Source organism: Hylobates moloch, unplaced genomic scaffold (assembly GCF_009828535.3).
Source record: "Hylobates moloch isolate HMO894 unplaced genomic scaffold, HMol_V3 SCAFFOLD_13, whole genome shotgun sequence".
Taxonomy (NCBI): Eukaryota; Metazoa; Chordata; class Mammalia; order Primates; family Hylobatidae; genus Hylobates; species Hylobates moloch.
Window position 1 is genome coordinate 34702148 of NW_026652288.1, and position 17223 is coordinate 34719370.

Genomic DNA, 17223 nt, shown 5'->3' on the forward strand with positions numbered 1-17223 from the left:
TCCAGCTTTCCCAATATGATTTGGTGAGAACACTGTCCCTTCCCCATTGAATGATCTTGGCATACTCGATGAAAATCATTTGGCCATATATGCAAGCATTTCTTTCTGGGCTATTATATTTCATTAATTTCTATGTCCTCCTTTATGCCAGGACCACACTGTATTGATTACTGGGGCTTTGTAGTAAATGCTGAAATCAGGAAGTGTGAGTCCTCCAGCTTCATTCTTCCTCTTCAAAGCTGTGTGTCTATTTAGAGTCATGAGATTCAATATAAATTTTAGGACAGATTTTTCTTTTTCTGCAAAAATGTCACTGAGATTCTGATAGGAATTGTATTGAATCTGCAGCTCACTTTGGGTAGCACTGTCCTCCTAACAATATTAAGTCTTCCAATTCATGAAAACAAAATGTCTTTCAATTTATTGATGTCATCTTTCATTTCCTTCATCAATATTTTGTAGATTTCAGGTCTAATCATTTCACCTCTTTGGTTAAACTTATTCCTAAATATTTTATTCTTTTTGATGTTAATATAAATTGAAATTTTTTTTCTTAATTTCCCTTCAGATTGTTCATGGTTAGTGTTTTGAAATACAATGGATGTTTGAATGTTGATTATGTATTGTGTAACATTACTGAATTTATTTCTTAATTCTAATAGGTTTGTTCCATCTTTAGGATTTTCTACATATAAGTTCAAGTTATCTGTCAACAGAAATAATTTTACTCCTTCCTTCCAATTTGAATGTCTTTTTTTAAATTTTTGCCTAATTTTTCTGACTAGACCTTTCAATACTATGTTGAATAAAAGTGTCAAAAGCAGGCATCCTTGTCTTGTTCCTGCTCACACAGGGAAAGCTTTCAGCCTTTCTCCATTGAGTATGATGTCAGCATTGGCTTTTTCCACATATTGCCTTTATATTGAGTTGGTTTCCTTCCATTCTTAGAATGTTTTTATTATGAAAAAATATTGAATTTCATCAAATGCTTTTATTGATTCAATCTTAATACTGATTATAGTTCTATTCATATTTTTCTGTGTTTCTAGGAGTTTGTCTACTTCACCTAGGTTATCTAATTTATTGGCATAGAATTATTTATAGTACTTTCATAATCATTATTTTATTAGGATTGGTAGTAATCGCTCCATTTCTTTTTTTTTTTTTTAAGAGAGAGAGACAGGCTCTCACTCTGTAGGCTAGCCGAGGATGGAATACAGTGGTGTCATTATGGCTCACTGCAGCCTCAACCTCCTGGGCTCAGGCAATTCTCCTTCTTCAACCTCCCAAGATGCTAGAACTACAGGTGCATGCCACCATGCCCAGCTAATTCATTTTTTATTTTTTTGTAGAGACAGGGTCTCCCCAAGTTACCTATGCTGGTCCAAACACCTGGTCTCAAGAAATCCTTCTGCTGTGACCTCCCAAAGTGCTAGGATTAAAACATGACCCACCATGCTCAAAGTCCATTTTCATTTCTAAGTTTAGTAATTTTAAACTTTTCTCTTTTTTTCTTAGTCAATCTACTTAATGGTTGTCAATTTTGTTGATTTTATTTTGAAAAATCAACTTTTGGTTTCATTAATTTCCTCTATTCTTTTTCCATTCTCCATTTTAATTATATCCACTCTAATCCTTATTATTTCCCTCATTCACTGTGCTTGGGTTTAGTTTATTCTTCTTTCATATCCTGAAGTATTAAAGTAGGTTGTTGACCTAAGATCTTTCTTCTTTTTTACTGTGAGAGTTTACATTTATAAATTTCTTGCACAAGACTCAACTTCTCTGAACCTCTGATTCCTCACCTGAAAATTGCAATGAGAGTGTTTTCTTCATACCATTCTTTTAAATGTTTGATGCAGTCAATGAAACAAGATTCCACACACAGAGGATCCAATGTCAGCGGCTATATTACTACCATCATCATTAGCCTTGAGGTCAAATAGTCCTAGAATCAAATGTCAGATCCACCTGTCACTAGCCATATGACACCAGGAAAGTTTTTACATCACTCTAAGCTTCTGTCTTTTCATCGGCAAAATGGAAATAATGTCTACCTGACAGGGTTATTGTGTGGATTAAATGACATACAGGTAAAGTATTTAGCACAGGGCCTGGCACATAGGAAGTGCAACTCAACTGTACCTACCTTTTTCCATATGTATATGGAAAAAGAGATAACACATAAAACACGAGGACATGGTTACTGACTGCTTGTGGAAGAGAAAGAAAAAAAGCTAAGGGCAAAGAATCAAGCCTGGTATGTTAGTTTTTACCAACTGAGATGCACCCAAGATGGGATTAGACATACAAGATAATTGATCAGGGAAGACACCTGTGAGGGAATGTGGGACAGGCATGAAGGTAGCATGGGAGAACCCACAGACCACTATGCAGAGCTGATTCCTGTGAAAAATAAAGAGAAAGAAGTTTTAGGTACCAGTGCAGTTCTAAGAGTTTTTGCAAGGCTGATGGGGAGTCCTCCAACCAGTCACCCATTAGAGTTAAAGAGAGCCTCAGAGAACTAGACTTGCTTTCACACCCTTGCTGGGAGCCTGTGGGAAAGAAGCTTTCTGTGCAAAGAAGGTGGTGAATTTGAAATGCACTGACCTGGGCCTTCTGTCCATCAGTTCCCTGCCATGGAGACCTGGCAGGGTCTCATTCATGGCTGCCACAATACAGACACTGAGAAAAAGATGCAACCATGAAAAAGTGCAAAGGTGGCAAGTTCTAATGACATAGAAAATAGCAATCAGCCTTTCTCATCTCCAAAAGCCTTCCAAAATATCTGAATGCAGTAGAGAATTGCAGAGGACTGATCACCAACCTAGAAACATGGTGAGAGGGAAAAAAAATCTGCAAGAATATCATCATCTCCCATTAATTTTCCAACAGAAATAATGTAGTCCTTGAAGAAACAATTCTAGAGTACCTCATGTTACATGCTTGTTCCTGAGGCTACACCATGTAAAATAACATCACCTTCATTCCCTCTTTTCTTTTCTTTCCATGACAGCTCCTTCAGGAACAGGACATCTTCCTGGCATTAATCCATTAGAGCAGCCGTGATGTCATTTCAGTATTTCAGGAAGACTGACAGGTATGATGGCCTTTTCTCTTATCCTGGTTCCTGCAGGGCTGACTGCCATGCTTCGGAGAGGGAAAAGACTTATTTGTATTTGGGACTGGATCTCCTCCTTCCTCCACTAAACTCCTGCTTCTCAACACTAATTCCTGCAGTTCCCTTTCTCCCTGGCCTTTATGCTCCCTGTACCCCACTGTCTTTTAGACATAATTATCTCCAGCCTCTGCTCATCTGTTTCTCAGATTCAAATGAGAAACACAATTTCACATGGTGAAACCCTCTTCATTATTTTTAACATCTCTCAATAGTGTAATTCTCTCCATTCCCATAAAGCTCAACCACTTCTCAAAGTATTGCTTGACTCCTTGTCTCCAGACTTTGAAATCTTCCTTGCATATGACTGCCTCATTACCTTTCTAAAATCTAGTTAATTCACTGAATCAAGAATCTCCAGCGGTCTACTCTAGCCTATTTGATAAGTTCACATTGCTTCTATTTACCAAGCCTTCTCACTTCCTTTACCTCTACTTCCTAGTTTAATTCCTCCATCCTAATTAGAACTGTCTTCCTACACATCCCTGCCCCTTCACCCATATAGACATAAAATTCTTAGTTCCAGTACTAAGTCTAAAAACAGAGTGAAATCCCCTTCACCATCTTCACTGCAGACTTAACCACACCCTTCATCACAAGCAACATCTGACCTCATGGAGAACAAAGACTTTAGGATTAACATGTGAACCTGAGACTCAGAACACAACCTATGTGTGGTTGAGATCTTTCCCTAATGACCAGTTCATGCGTTTAAAAAAGATACATAAATGAAGAAGGCAAGGTCCCTAACCTAGGAGACATAAAGCCTAAGACAGGAAATGAGACCTGAAAATAATCATGATACCAAAATAGAAAAAATTGAACGCCACAAGAAATCAGAGAAATCTGATAGGAAATAGAGCTACACATTGGAATCACTAAAAAACATTTTTAAAAGTGATGCTCAAGCCCCACACATTAGTTCCAGTTTAAAGGTCTGGAGAGGGACCCAGGCATTGGTAATTTTTAAGTCTTCCCTGACACTACTAACATGTAACAAGGATGGAGAACTCTTGTTGTAATAGGTAGAGCTTAAAACTAAATCAATGATTTTCAGCTAGAAGTACTAGAATTACCTAAGGGCCTTTTTCAACATACATAAGACTATACTTTTGGGCCATATTTATGAATGGGCTACACCAAGAACTCAGTAATCCAGTTGAGAAACAGAAGCTGAACGGAAAAGCCACCTTATTTGATATGTTAAATTATATAGAAAGCATTTTCAAATAAGTGATAAGTGATGCTTAACCTTCTCTAAATAATATTTATGGGAATGTTAATAATATGAGTGTTCCAGGCTGGGTGTGGTGGCTCACGCCTGTAATCCCAGCACTTTGGGAGGCCGAGTGGGTGGATCACAAGGTCAGGAGATCAAGACCATCCTGGCTAACATGGTGAAACCCCGTCTCTACTAAAAATGCAAAAACAAAATTAGCCGGGTGTGATGGGAGGCACCTGTAGTCCCAGCTACTCAGGAGGCTAAGGCAGCAGAATGGCATGAACCTGGGAGGCGGAGCTTACAGTGAACTGAGATCGCACCACTGCACTCCATCTTGGGTGACAGAGTGAGACTCCATCTCAAACAAAAATTTTTTTAATGAGTATTCTAAAAATTATATGAAATTTCTGGAAATCAAATGTGTTATCATAGTGTCATATGCCACAGAAGTAACCAGATTTCTATGTGAGCTGTGTCTTTACCATAAAAAACTCTCATTAGATTTTTAGCCATAGTGATGTTAAATCTTTGCCATTCCCAGACAGTTGCTTTGACTCTTCCTCAAAGCATTTACAATCAGCTACAGTCCAAAATTGCTTTTCCTTCAAGGAGATTTATGGAAAAGACTCTGACAAGGACTCTTGAATACACGTTTCTGAAAACTTCAAGTTCACACCACTGGACTATGAACTTTCAAAATTTTAATGAACAAGCTGATACCTTCATGAAATTCAAAACAAAGAAGAAAAAAACTCAATTTTATTGGACTAAATAATCAAAAGGATAATGTTTTCATAATTTTCTATTTGAAAATGTGCTGATTCTTTGCATGTTTTATTCTCCAGATTTATGAATTTTTTTTCCTTGGGCAATTGGTAAAGTGTACTTTTGTAAACAAAAATGGAGACATTTGCTTTTGCTCTCTGAGTGCCCCAGAATTGGGAAACTATTCATGAGAATTCATATGTTTATGGTAATAAAGTTATTTGCACAAGTTCAGTAAGAATCTGCTCGCTTTATAACAGGACACATTTGAAAACATTGGTTATATTACCAAGGCTTTGACTGGGATGTTATATTTGAGAATATACATAGATTAAACCCATAGGGAATGCAGGCAAAGTCTGAAGTTGGCCTGGGTTTGGCTTCCTAGTCTCAAGAGGTTTTTGGAAGTTTAATCTGAGATTCTTATTAAAAACTTCTAGCAAAGCGAAGTTTTAAAAAAGCCTCTATGGCGCATTGCTACTCTTGCCGCACTTAGGTAAAAAATCTGGGCAAATTCGGTGAGACAACCTATTTTGCAAACAAATTCATCCTACTAGAATTATCTTTGGTAAAAATAGAGACTCCTGTAGGGAGAAAAACTATGTTGAAAAGAAAAACTGTAGTACACCTGTTACCAGATTGAACCACTGTTCATTATCTTTGAGTATTTATAATCCACTGGTAGACTGGACTGGACCCTGAATTCTTTTAGTTCTTCCAATTCAATTTTCTCCAATGAAATCATTAAGAACAAGAGCGGCTCTGTTCCTGAAGCCACATAACCTGGAGGTGGACAACTCTATGTAAATTTCATGGGAAAACCTTCGTATCTGAGGTGTGGGCCACTAACAGCTCACAAAATGTTCTACAACTACACAACTACACAGCCCTGCATAAAAGCTAGCTTTTGGAAACATCAATCTCTTTTGGAAAAAAGAAAAGCCAGCTTCCAACTCTCATAAAACGTCATTTTTTATTCTATTGTCAACTATTTGCATGGCCATTATCTGGCCATAAACGAGTGCACTAGAAACAGAAAGTGTAATGAGAAGAAAGTAGGAGGAGGCTGAGTTTCTAGATAGGCACACAGGGAAAAGATTCCGAATCCAGAAAAAATCATAAAATGCACCCAGGTTGTGTGGCTTTGAGCAATGACAGCCCCACCTGCCACTTTCCATGGCTGTTGGCCTCTTATTTCCTACTCAACCTGCCCCTCCTGGTATTGCTTTCTTAGACCAATACAAACAACCTGGGAGCTGGAGTCAGATCAGAGCACAGAGCACTGAGTGGAAGGGATGGGAAAGACTGAAAGGGAAGATGAGTGTTTGACTCATGAGGACCTGACTCACCTGGGTACACATCACCTAGGAAGGCAATAGATTACTGAAGGGCTTTGCAGGACTCATGGTGCTCATCCAGAATGACTGACAGAGGCAAGGGTCTTGACCAATTGAGTTTTATTGAGCCAGAGCTTGACGGTGCACCCTGGGAAAACAGGAGTTGCAAAACATCTCTGTGGCTTGTGTTTTCTCTGAAGAGGTTTCAGGAGGCTTAGTATTTATACATTTGATTAAAGGGGAGAAGACAGGTAGGAAAAGACGGAGTGGGCAGAAAAACAATTGATCTAATCTTCTCTTTCTTCTGGGCCTCAGAAAATAAATTATCAGAATGAGAGTTAAAATACTTCAGTTTAAGGAGCCAGATTTTGATTGCTCATTTAAAGTTACAATTGGCATGTCTTTCTTTTACAAAAAAATATACATCTTGAAATGTTTTGAAGCCAAGAAAAAACAATTTGTTCCGGCAATGATCTGGGGATGCCTGAGATCTTTGGCTTTCCTGTTTACCCCGTTCATTTTCTTTTCTTTTCTTTTCTTTTTCTTTTAGAGACACAACCTTGCTCTGTCACCCAGACTGGAGTGTACTCACCACAGCCTTGAACTCCTAGGCTGAAGTGGTCCTACCACCTTAGCCTCCCAAGTATCTGAGACTATAGGCATGCACCACTGCACCTGGCTAATTTGATTTATTTTATGTTTTGTAGAGACGTGGTCTCCCTTTGTTGCTCAGGCTGGTCTGAAACTCCTGGTTCCAAGTGATCCTCCTGCCTTGGACTCTCAAAGTGCTGGGATTACAGGCCTATGCCAGCACAGCTGGCCCCCTGATTCTTCAAAAGCTTTCAGAGAAAGCATTGTAGAAGACATGACTTTGTGACTGTATGTTTCATCTGATCCTACATCACTAGGATGTAGTGATTCTTAAGAAGTCATGTCCCATGGAAAAGGGGATAAAGACAAATCAGAAAAGGGCAAAGGGAAGTCACAGCAACAAAGGGACAGTATGATCCTGGAATCTTATTAAAGTCACACAACTGCTGCTTCAATTAGAGCAATTCATTTGGTAAACACTGCTCTAACACTTTCAGTTGTATGTTGGCTCACCTGTAATGTCTGGAGCAGTCTATAGACAAGGTTTTCTAGAGTTTCTGAAGCATCTTCCAGTTGCAGGGGTAATCTGACACATTTCTCTGAATTGCAGTCTGAATCCAGTGTTCATGTGTACATTTTGTGTAGTCCACGCATCAGCAGGCACAAAGGTTGTTTATATATAAGTTGCCGTGATTTCTCCAGAAGTTTACATAAGTTGTCTAGTTTCAGCTTGCAAGGTTTAATCTATCCATCTGACAAAAGGCTAATATCCAGAATCTACAAGAAACTTAAACAAATTTACAAGTAAAAAACAAACGATCCCATCAAAAAGTGGGCAAAGTACATGAACAGACACTTCTCAAAATAAGACATTTATGTGACCAACAAACACATGAAAAAAGCTCATTATCACTGGTCATTAGAGACATGCAAATCAAAACCACAATGAGATACCATCTCATGCCAGTTAGAATGGTGATCATTAAAAGGTCAGGAAACAACAGATGCTGGAGAGGATGTGGAGAAATAGGAATGCTTTTACACTGTTGGTGGGAGTGTAAATTAGTTCAACCATTGTGGAAGACAGTGTGGCAATTCCTTAAGGATCTAGAACAAGAAATACCATTTCACCTAGTAATCCCATTACTGGGTATATACCCAAAGGATTATAGATTATTCTACTATAAAGACACATGCACACTATGTTTATTGTGGCACTATTCACAATAGCAAAGACTTGGAACAAACCCAAATGCCTATCAATGATAGACTGGATAAAGAAAATGTGGTACATATACACCATGGAATTCGATGCAGCCATAAAAAAGGATGAGTTATTGTCCTTCGCAGGGACATGGATGAAACTGGAAACCACCATTCTCAGCAAACTAACACAGGAACAGAAAACCAAACACCGCATATTCTAACTCATAAGTGGGAGTTGAACAAGGACAACACATGGACACAGGGAGGGGAACATCACACACTGGGGCCTGTTGAGGGGTGCGGGACTAGGGGAGGGAAAGCATTAGGAGAAATATCTAACGTAGATGACGGGTTAATGGGTGCAGCAAAACACCATGGCACTTGTATACCTATGTAACAAACCTGCAGATTCTGCATATGTATCCCAGAACTTAAAAGTGTAATAAAAAAATAAATATGATAAAAATGTAAAAAGCACAGTTTTAATTTATAATACACCAAAATAGAAGAAAAGTGGAAGAAAATTCTCAAACCATTAGTTTTGAAATATGTAGCCAGGAAAAAATTAGGATTCAGTACAAATTGTAGGTAAATAAAAAAATTCAAAAAAAAATGAACAGATCTAAAATTTAATAACCATTGTTCTGTTGTTTTCTTCTGAAAAATAATTTTCCCCCTCCGTTCGCTCATTTTTAGGAAACGGAAATCATATGGAACCAATGTATTTCCAAAATAAGTTTTATTCTTATACCTGGATTGTTTACATAAAGTGCAGTAAGAATGTAGACTCAAGGCCTCTATGAATATACATATTTTATATATATGGATAAATATAAGAATATATATATAGATTCTATCATGTAGAATGGCACTAAAGTATATTAATGGCAGCAAATCTGTAGAAGTCTGCAGCAGCCTCAATTCTTGCTTTTTCAGAAGAAAGAATTCAACTAAGAGTCATAAGACAGAAGAAAAGACTGAGGCAAGTTTTAGAGCAACAGTGAAAGTTTATTTAAAAGCTTTAGAGCAGAAATTAAAGAAAGTAAAGTACACTTAAAACAGGGCCGAACAGGCGATGAGATTTCAAGTGTATGGTTTCACTTTTGACTTAGGATTTTGTTTGTTGGCATAATTCTGGGGTCTGCATCTCTTCTCCCCTGATTCTTCCCTTAAAGTGGGCTGTCTGCATGTGAGTGGCCCATCAGCACTTAAGAAGGGAGCCTGTGCTGTGTTTCCTGGAGTACAGTTGGAAAACAGAGACCAAAATAAAAGCTATGTATGTAAATAAAATTGGTCTCCTTATAAAATCCTGTTACAAATTTCTATCATTTTTGTGTTACCCTGGCATCTATTTTTAAACTTCCTTGAATACACCCAAATTCCTTCTCTCCCTCTCTCTCTCTCTCTCTGTGCTCTGAGATGTAAATTTACTACCGACTTTCTCTAAAACTCAGCATGGGCTCCCTCAGATAAATGTTAACTTTTTCTATTTACAAAGGCACAATTTAATTCCAACTTTTTTTAATAGTGAGTTTTATGGGTTCCATGAATACAGTTGTAAAATCATAAATCTGAAGTATTTATGTCTCCCTCTGTCTTTATGTGCACATGTATACGTTCTATGTTGTATCACATATATGCATATGTCCATACCTATGTATATACATTGTTTATACATGGTATCAAATTAATGCAAAAATAGATGAGCACTCATCAATTAAGTAAATCATCCCAAATGCTTTTCAACACATGTGATTTTAGCAATCTTCAAGAAGGGAAGAACACCTCCAATGAGCATGCATACCTATCTGCAGCCTCCTTAAAAAAAATTATCAGCCAAGAATTTTGTATCCAGCAAAACTAAAGTTCATAAATAAAGGAAAGATAACAGTCTTTTTCAGAAAAACAAATGCTGAGAGAACTTGTCACTACCAAGCCAGCATTACAACAACAGCTAAAAGGAGCTCCAAATCTTGAAACAAATCCTGGAAACACATCAGAACAGAACCTCTTTAAGCATGAATCTCACAGGACCTATAAAACAAAGATACAATAAATAAATATATAAAACCAAGGTATTCAGGCAACAAATAGCAGGATGAATGGAACAGTACCTCACATCTCAATACTAACATTGAATGTAAGTGGTCTAAATGCTCCACTTAAAACATACAGAATTGCAGAATTGATAATAATTCATCAAGCAAGTATCTGCTGCCCTCAAGAGACTCCCCTAACCATAAAATGTCACATAAACTTAAGGTAAAAGGGTAGAAAAAGACACCCCATGCAAATGGCCACAAAGTGAGCAGGAGTAACTATTCTTATATCAAAAAAACTAACTTTAAAGCAACAGCAGTTAAAAAAGACAAAGAGGGACATTATAGAATAAAAACAGGACTTGTCCAACAGGAAAATATCACAATCCTAAATATATATACACCTAACACTAGAGCTCCCAAATTTATATAGCTATTACTACTAGACCTAAGAAATGAGATAGACAGTAACACAATAATAGTGAGGGACTTCAATACTCCACTGACAGCACTAGACAGGTCATCAAGACAGAAAGTCAAGAAAGAAACAATGGATTTTAACTATACCCTCGAGCAAATAGACTTAAGAGATATTTACAGAATAGTCTATCTAACAACCACAGAATATACATTCTATTCATCAGCACATGGAACTTTCTTCAAGATAGGCCATATGATAGGCCACAAAACAAGTCTCAATAAATATAGGAATATTGAAATTATATGAAGTACTCTCTCAGACAACAGTAGAATAAAACTGGAAATCAACTCCAGAAGCAACCTTCAAAACCATGCAAACACATGGAAATTAAATAACTTGCTCCTGAATGATCATTGGGTCAAATATGAAATCAAGATGGAAATTTAAAAATTCTTTGAACTGAACAATAGTGACACATTCTATCAAAACATCTGGAATACAGCAAAGAGCGTGCTAAAATCTCATAGCCGTAAATACCTATATCAAAAAGACTGAAAGCACAGACAGACAATCTAACGCTACATTTCTAGAAACTCAAGGAACAAGAACACACCAAACTCAAACCCAGAAGAAAGAAAATAACCAAGATCAGAGCAGAAATAAATGAAACTGAAACAAAATAATACAAAATATAAATAAAATGCAAAGCTCGTTTTGGGGAAAAATGAATAAAATTGATAGACCATTGGGAAGATTAACCAAGAAAAGAAGAGAGAAGAGCCAAATAAGATCAATTAGAAATGAAATGGGAGCTACTACAACAAACGCCACAGAAATACAAAAGATCATTCAAAGGTACTATGAACACGTTTATGTGCATAAACTAGAAAATCTAGAGGGGATAAATAAATTCCTAGAAATATAAAACCCTCTTAGATTAAATAAGAAAAGTTAGAAACCCTGAACAGACCAACAAAAAGCAGCAAGATTGAAAAGATAATTTAAAAATTAACAATAAAACAAATTCCAGGACCAGACAGATTCACAGCTGAATTCTACCAGACATTCAAAGAAGAGTTGATACCAATTTAATTGACACTATTCCACAAGCTAGAAAGAGAGGAAATTCTCCCTAAATCATACTATGAAGCCAGTATCACCCTAATACCAAAACCAGCAAAGGACATAACAAAGAAAACTACAGACCAATATAACTGATGCACACAGATGCAGAAATTCTTAACAAAATACTAGGTAACTGAATCCAACAGCACATCAAAAACATAATCCACCATGATCAAGTAGGTTTCATATTAGGGATGCAGGAATGGTTCCACATACACAAGTCAATAAATGTGGTACACCACATAAACAGAATTTAAAAATCACATGATCCTCTCAATAGACACTGAAAAGGCACTTGACAACATCCAGCATTGTTTTATGATTAAAACCCTCAGCAAAATTGGCATACAAACCCACAGCCAACACAATACTGAATGAGAAAAAGTTGAAAGCATTCACCCGAGCAGGGGAACAAGACAAGGATGCCCGCTCTCAACAGTTTTATTCAACAGAGTACTGAAAGTCCTAGCCAAATCAATCAAACAAGGGAAATAAATAAAGGGTATCCAAATTGGCAAAGAGGAAGTAAAACTGTCTTTGTTTGCTGATGACATAATCATATACCTAGAAGACGCTAAAGACTGCTACAAAAAGCTCCTAGAACTGATAAATAAATTCAGCAAAGTTTCAGTATACAAAATTAATGTGCACAAATCAGTAGCTCTGCTACACACCAACAGCGACCAAGCAGAGAATCAAATCAAGAACTGAACCCCTTTTATGACAGCAGTTATAAAAAAATAATAACTAGGAATGTATCTAAACAAGGAGGTGAAAGACCTCTACAAGAAAAACTAAAAAACACTGCTGAAAGAAATCACAGATGATGCAAAAAATGAAAACGCACCCCATGCTCATGGATGAATAGAATCATTATTCTGAAAATGACCATGCTGACAAAAGCAACCTACAAATTCAATGCAATTCCCATTAAAATGCTACCATCATTCTTCACAGAGCTGGAAAAAACAATTCCAAAATTCATATGGAACCAGAGAAGAGCCCACATAGCCAAAGCAAGACTAAGCAAAAAGAACAAATCTGGTGGTGTCACATCACCTGACTTCAAACAATACTCTAAGTCCAAAACAGCATGTGCTGGTATAAAAATAGGCATGTAGACCAATGGAACAGAATACAGATCCCAGAAATAAACCTAAATACTTACAGCCAACTTATCTTTGACAAAGCAAATGAAAACATAAAATGGGTAAAGGACACCTTAGTCAACAAATGGTGCTGAAATAATTGGCAAGCTGAATGTAGGAGAATAAAACTGGATCCCCATCTCTTACCTTATACAAAAATCAACTCAAGATGAATCAAGGACTTAAATCTAAGACCTGAAACTATAAAAATTCTAGAAGATAACATTGGAAAAACCCTTCTAGACATTGGCTTAGGCGAAAAGTTCATGACCAAGAACCCAAAAGCAAATGCAACAAAAGCAAAAATAAATAGGTGAGACAATTAAACTAAAGAGCTTCTGCACTGCAAAGAAATAGTCAGCAGACTAAACATAAAACTCACAGAGTGAAGGAAAGTCTTCACAATCTATATATCTGAAAGATAACCAATATCCAGAATCTATAAGAAACTCAAACAAATTAGCAAACAAACAAACAATCCCATCAAAAAGTGGGCTAAGAATGTGAATTCTTATATTGTATATCTTCTCAAAAAAAGATATACAAATGGCTAACAAACATATGAAAAAATGCTCAATATCACTAATGATCAGAGAAATGCAAATCAAAACCACAATGTGATACCACCTTACTCCTGCAAGAATGTTCATGATCAAAAAATGAATAAATAATAGTTGTTGGCCAGACACGGTGGCTCACACCTGTAATCTCAACAATTTGGGAGGCCAAGGTGGGCAGATCACTTAAGGTCAGGGGTTAGACACTAGCGTGTACAACATCATGAAACCCTGTCTCTACTAAAAATACAAAAAAATTACCCTAGTGAGGTGGCACATGTCTGTAATCTCAGCTACTCCAGAGGCTGAGGCAGACAAATGGCTTCAACCTGGGAGGCAGAAGTTACAGTAAGCCAAGCTCATGCCACTGCACTCCAGCCTGGGTGACAGAGCAAGACTCCATCCATCTCAAAAATAAATAAATAAATAAATAAAAATAATAGATGTTGGTGTGGAAACGGTGAAAAGGGAACACGTCTACACTGCTGGTGCGAATGTAAACTATAAATGAGTGGATAAAGAAATTGTGGTATATATATGATTGAATACTCAGCCATAAAAGGAATGAATTAATGGCATTCGCAGCAACCTTGAAGAAACTGGAGACTATTATTCTAAATGAAGTAACTCATGAATGGAAAACCAAACACCGTAAGTTCTCACTCATAAGTGGGAGCTAAACTATGACGATGCAGAGGCATAAGAATGATACAATGGCCTTGGGGAAAAGGGTGGGAAGTGGGTGAGGGATAAAAGACTACAAATTGAGTTCAGTGTATACTGCTCGGGTGATGGCACCAAAATCTCACAAATCACCCCTAGAGAACTTATGTAATTAAATGCCAAATCCCCAAAAACCTATGGAAATAAAAGATTTAAAAATAAAATAAAATAAAAAATGTAAAAACATAGTTCCTAAAAAATGATGCTTCTAAAATGTAAAAAAAAAAAAAAAAAAAAAAAGGCCCTGGAAGGTCATATAGCAGAAACTCTATTATGTTGCCTCTTAATGTGTATATTTGAGCCCACTTGTTCAACTTCTGAGAACTTATCGGGAAGCTGCTGATCACCACTTTCAGGTGTTTTCTATCTATTGTGAGACTATATCTCCCAGGCACTACCTGCAACCAATTATTACTTTAGAGAGACAGTTAACAACCACCTGACTTGACTATCACATGGTGATGATCACTAGACATTTCTAGTGTGTAGGGGTGGGAGGACCTATCCTGCCTTGTTCATGTCTGACCAGCTACCTACTGTAACACTTTCAGACTTTTTTTTTTTTTTATACTTTAGGTTTTAGGGTACATGTGCACAATGTGCAGGTTTGTTACATATGTATCCATGTGCCATGTTGATTTCCTGCACCCATTAGCTCGTCATTTAGCATTAGGTATATCTCCTAATGCTGTCCCCGCCCCCCCCACCCCCCACCCCACAACAGTACCCGGAATGTGATGTTCCCCTTCCTGTGTCCATGAGTTCTCATTGTTCAATTCCCACCTATGAGTGAGAACATGTGGTGTTTGGTTTTTTGTCCTTGCGATAGTTTACTGAGAATGGTGTTTTCCAGTTTCATCCATGTCCCTACAAAGGACACGAACTCATCATTTTTTATGGCTGCATAGTATTCCATGGTGTATATGTGCCACATTTTCTTAATCCAGTCTATTGTTGTTGGACATTTGGGTTGGTTCCAAGTCTTTGCTATTGTGACTAGTGCCGCAATAAACATACGTGTGCATGTGTCTTTATAGCAGCATGATTTATAGTCCTTTGGGTATATACCCAGTAATGGGATGGCTGGGTCAAATGGTATTTCTAGTTCTAGATCCCTGAGGAATCGCCACACTGACTTCCGGAGAACTACAAACCACTGCTCAATGAAATAAAAGAGGATACAAACAAATGGAAGAACATTCCATGCTCATGGGTTGGAAGAATCAATATCGTGAAAATGGCCATACTGCCCAAAGTAATTTATAGACTCAATGCCATCCCCATCAAGCTACCAATGACTTTCTTCACAGAATTGGAAAAAACTACTTTAAAGTTCATATGGAACCAAAAAAGAGCCCGCATTGCCAAGTCAATCCTAAGCCAAAAGAACAAAGCTGGAGGCATCACGCTACCTGACTTCAAACTATACTACAAGGCTACAGTAACCAAAACAGCATGGTACTGGTACCACAACAGAGATATAGATCAATGGAACAGAACAGAGCCCTCAGAAATGATGCCGCATATCTACAACTATTTGATCTTTGACAAACCTTTTTGTTTTTTTTAATGGGGTCTGTCTCCCAGGCTGGAGTGCAGTGGCATGATCTCGGCTCACTGCAAACTCCGCCTCCCGGGTTCACACCATTCTCCTGCCTCAGCCTCTTGAGTAGCTAGGACTACAGGCGTGCGCCACCATGCCTGGCTAATTTTTTGTATTTTTAGTAGAGATAGGGTTTCACCATGTTAGCCACGATGGTCCTGATCTCCTGACCTCATGATCCACCCGCCTTGGCCTCCTAAAGTGCTAGGATTACAGGCATGAGCCACACTGTCTGGCCTCAGATTTCTTATTATCAGATTTTAGGTTGGACAAACAGCTGGTATTTCTGGCTTTTGATTATTTTTTTTTTAACCAAAAGTATCCTCCCAAATGAAACTAATAAGCATTAACCAAGATTATGGCTTAGCCAAGGATGTATGAGGCATCTCCAAAGAAGTGAAGGAGCATACTGGGTGCAGCACACCAACATGGCACATGTATACATCTATAACTAACCTGCACGTTGTGCACATGTACCCTAAAACTTAAAGTATAATAAAAAATAAATTAAAAAATAAGCTTCAAAAAGAAAAAAAAACTCAAAAATCATGCAAATATCAAAACAAATAAGGCTGGTTCCCTGACCCGAAATTAAATCCAGGCTGCAGCAGTAAAAGCATAAAATTTTAACTATTCCATGACAAGGTAAAGCGGCTTTTATTCTTATTTTCTCAGAGGATATAAGGCAAGAAGTTTGAGCTTACACAAAAAAATTAACTTTGTTTTAGGTCAGATTTTTGCTCTGTAATTTAGTCAAAAGAAATTTTAAGGCTAGCCATAACACTATCAGGTGTCTTTCTTTGAAATTCAATCCTCTGATCAACTGTTGGGAATAAGAGAGCTCTAAAATATTTTTTGACTTAGAAGTCCCAATCCGAATGTAAAGAATCCATCTTCTGGCCATGGACAATTAGAATTTCCAGTGGTGTATTGATTCTAAGTGACTCAATCCAACAGCCTCTTCAGTGAAAAACCAATCCCAATGATCTTTTCACCCACCCTAAAATAAAATATGTACTCTCAGGAATAGGTTTAGGAAACCAAAAGATTCTTGTTACCTCAGCCGTATTCAAGCAACAAGACTTGGGATGACAAAAGACCCTGAAGGATGGGACTTCCTTTTTTTTTTTTTTTGAGAAAGAGTCTTGCTCTGTCGCCCAGGCTGGAGTGCAGTGACGCGATCTCGGCTCACTGCAAGCTCCGCCTCCCAGGTTCCTGCCATTCTCCTGCCTCAGCCTCCGAGTAGCTGGGACTACAGACACCCACTACCATGCCCAGCTAATTTTTTTGTACTTTTAGTAGAGACGG

At 37.6% G+C, this 17223-nt stretch overlaps 2 protein-coding genes across 3 annotated transcripts in view; one reads left to right on the forward strand and one right to left on the reverse strand.

The window, feature by feature from the left end:
* Window positions 1-17223, reverse strand: part of LOC116480610 (carcinoembryonic antigen-related cell adhesion molecule 1-like) — a 1172951-nt gene that overhangs the window by 84382 nt on the left and 1071346 nt on the right.
* Window positions 1-17223, forward strand: part of LOC116480620 (pregnancy-specific beta-1-glycoprotein 4-like) — a 111401-nt gene that overhangs the window by 13483 nt on the left and 80695 nt on the right. The window contains exon 6 of one of the 2 annotated variants that reach the window (XM_032172783.2): window positions 1353-1420. The exons of the other annotated variant lie outside the window; for it this stretch is intronic. Coding sequence (XP_032028674.1) covers window positions 1353-1420 — 68 coding nt within the window. Of the gene's footprint in view, window positions 1-1352; window positions 1421-17223 lie in introns of those variants that run through there. 2 annotated transcript variants of the gene reach the window in all.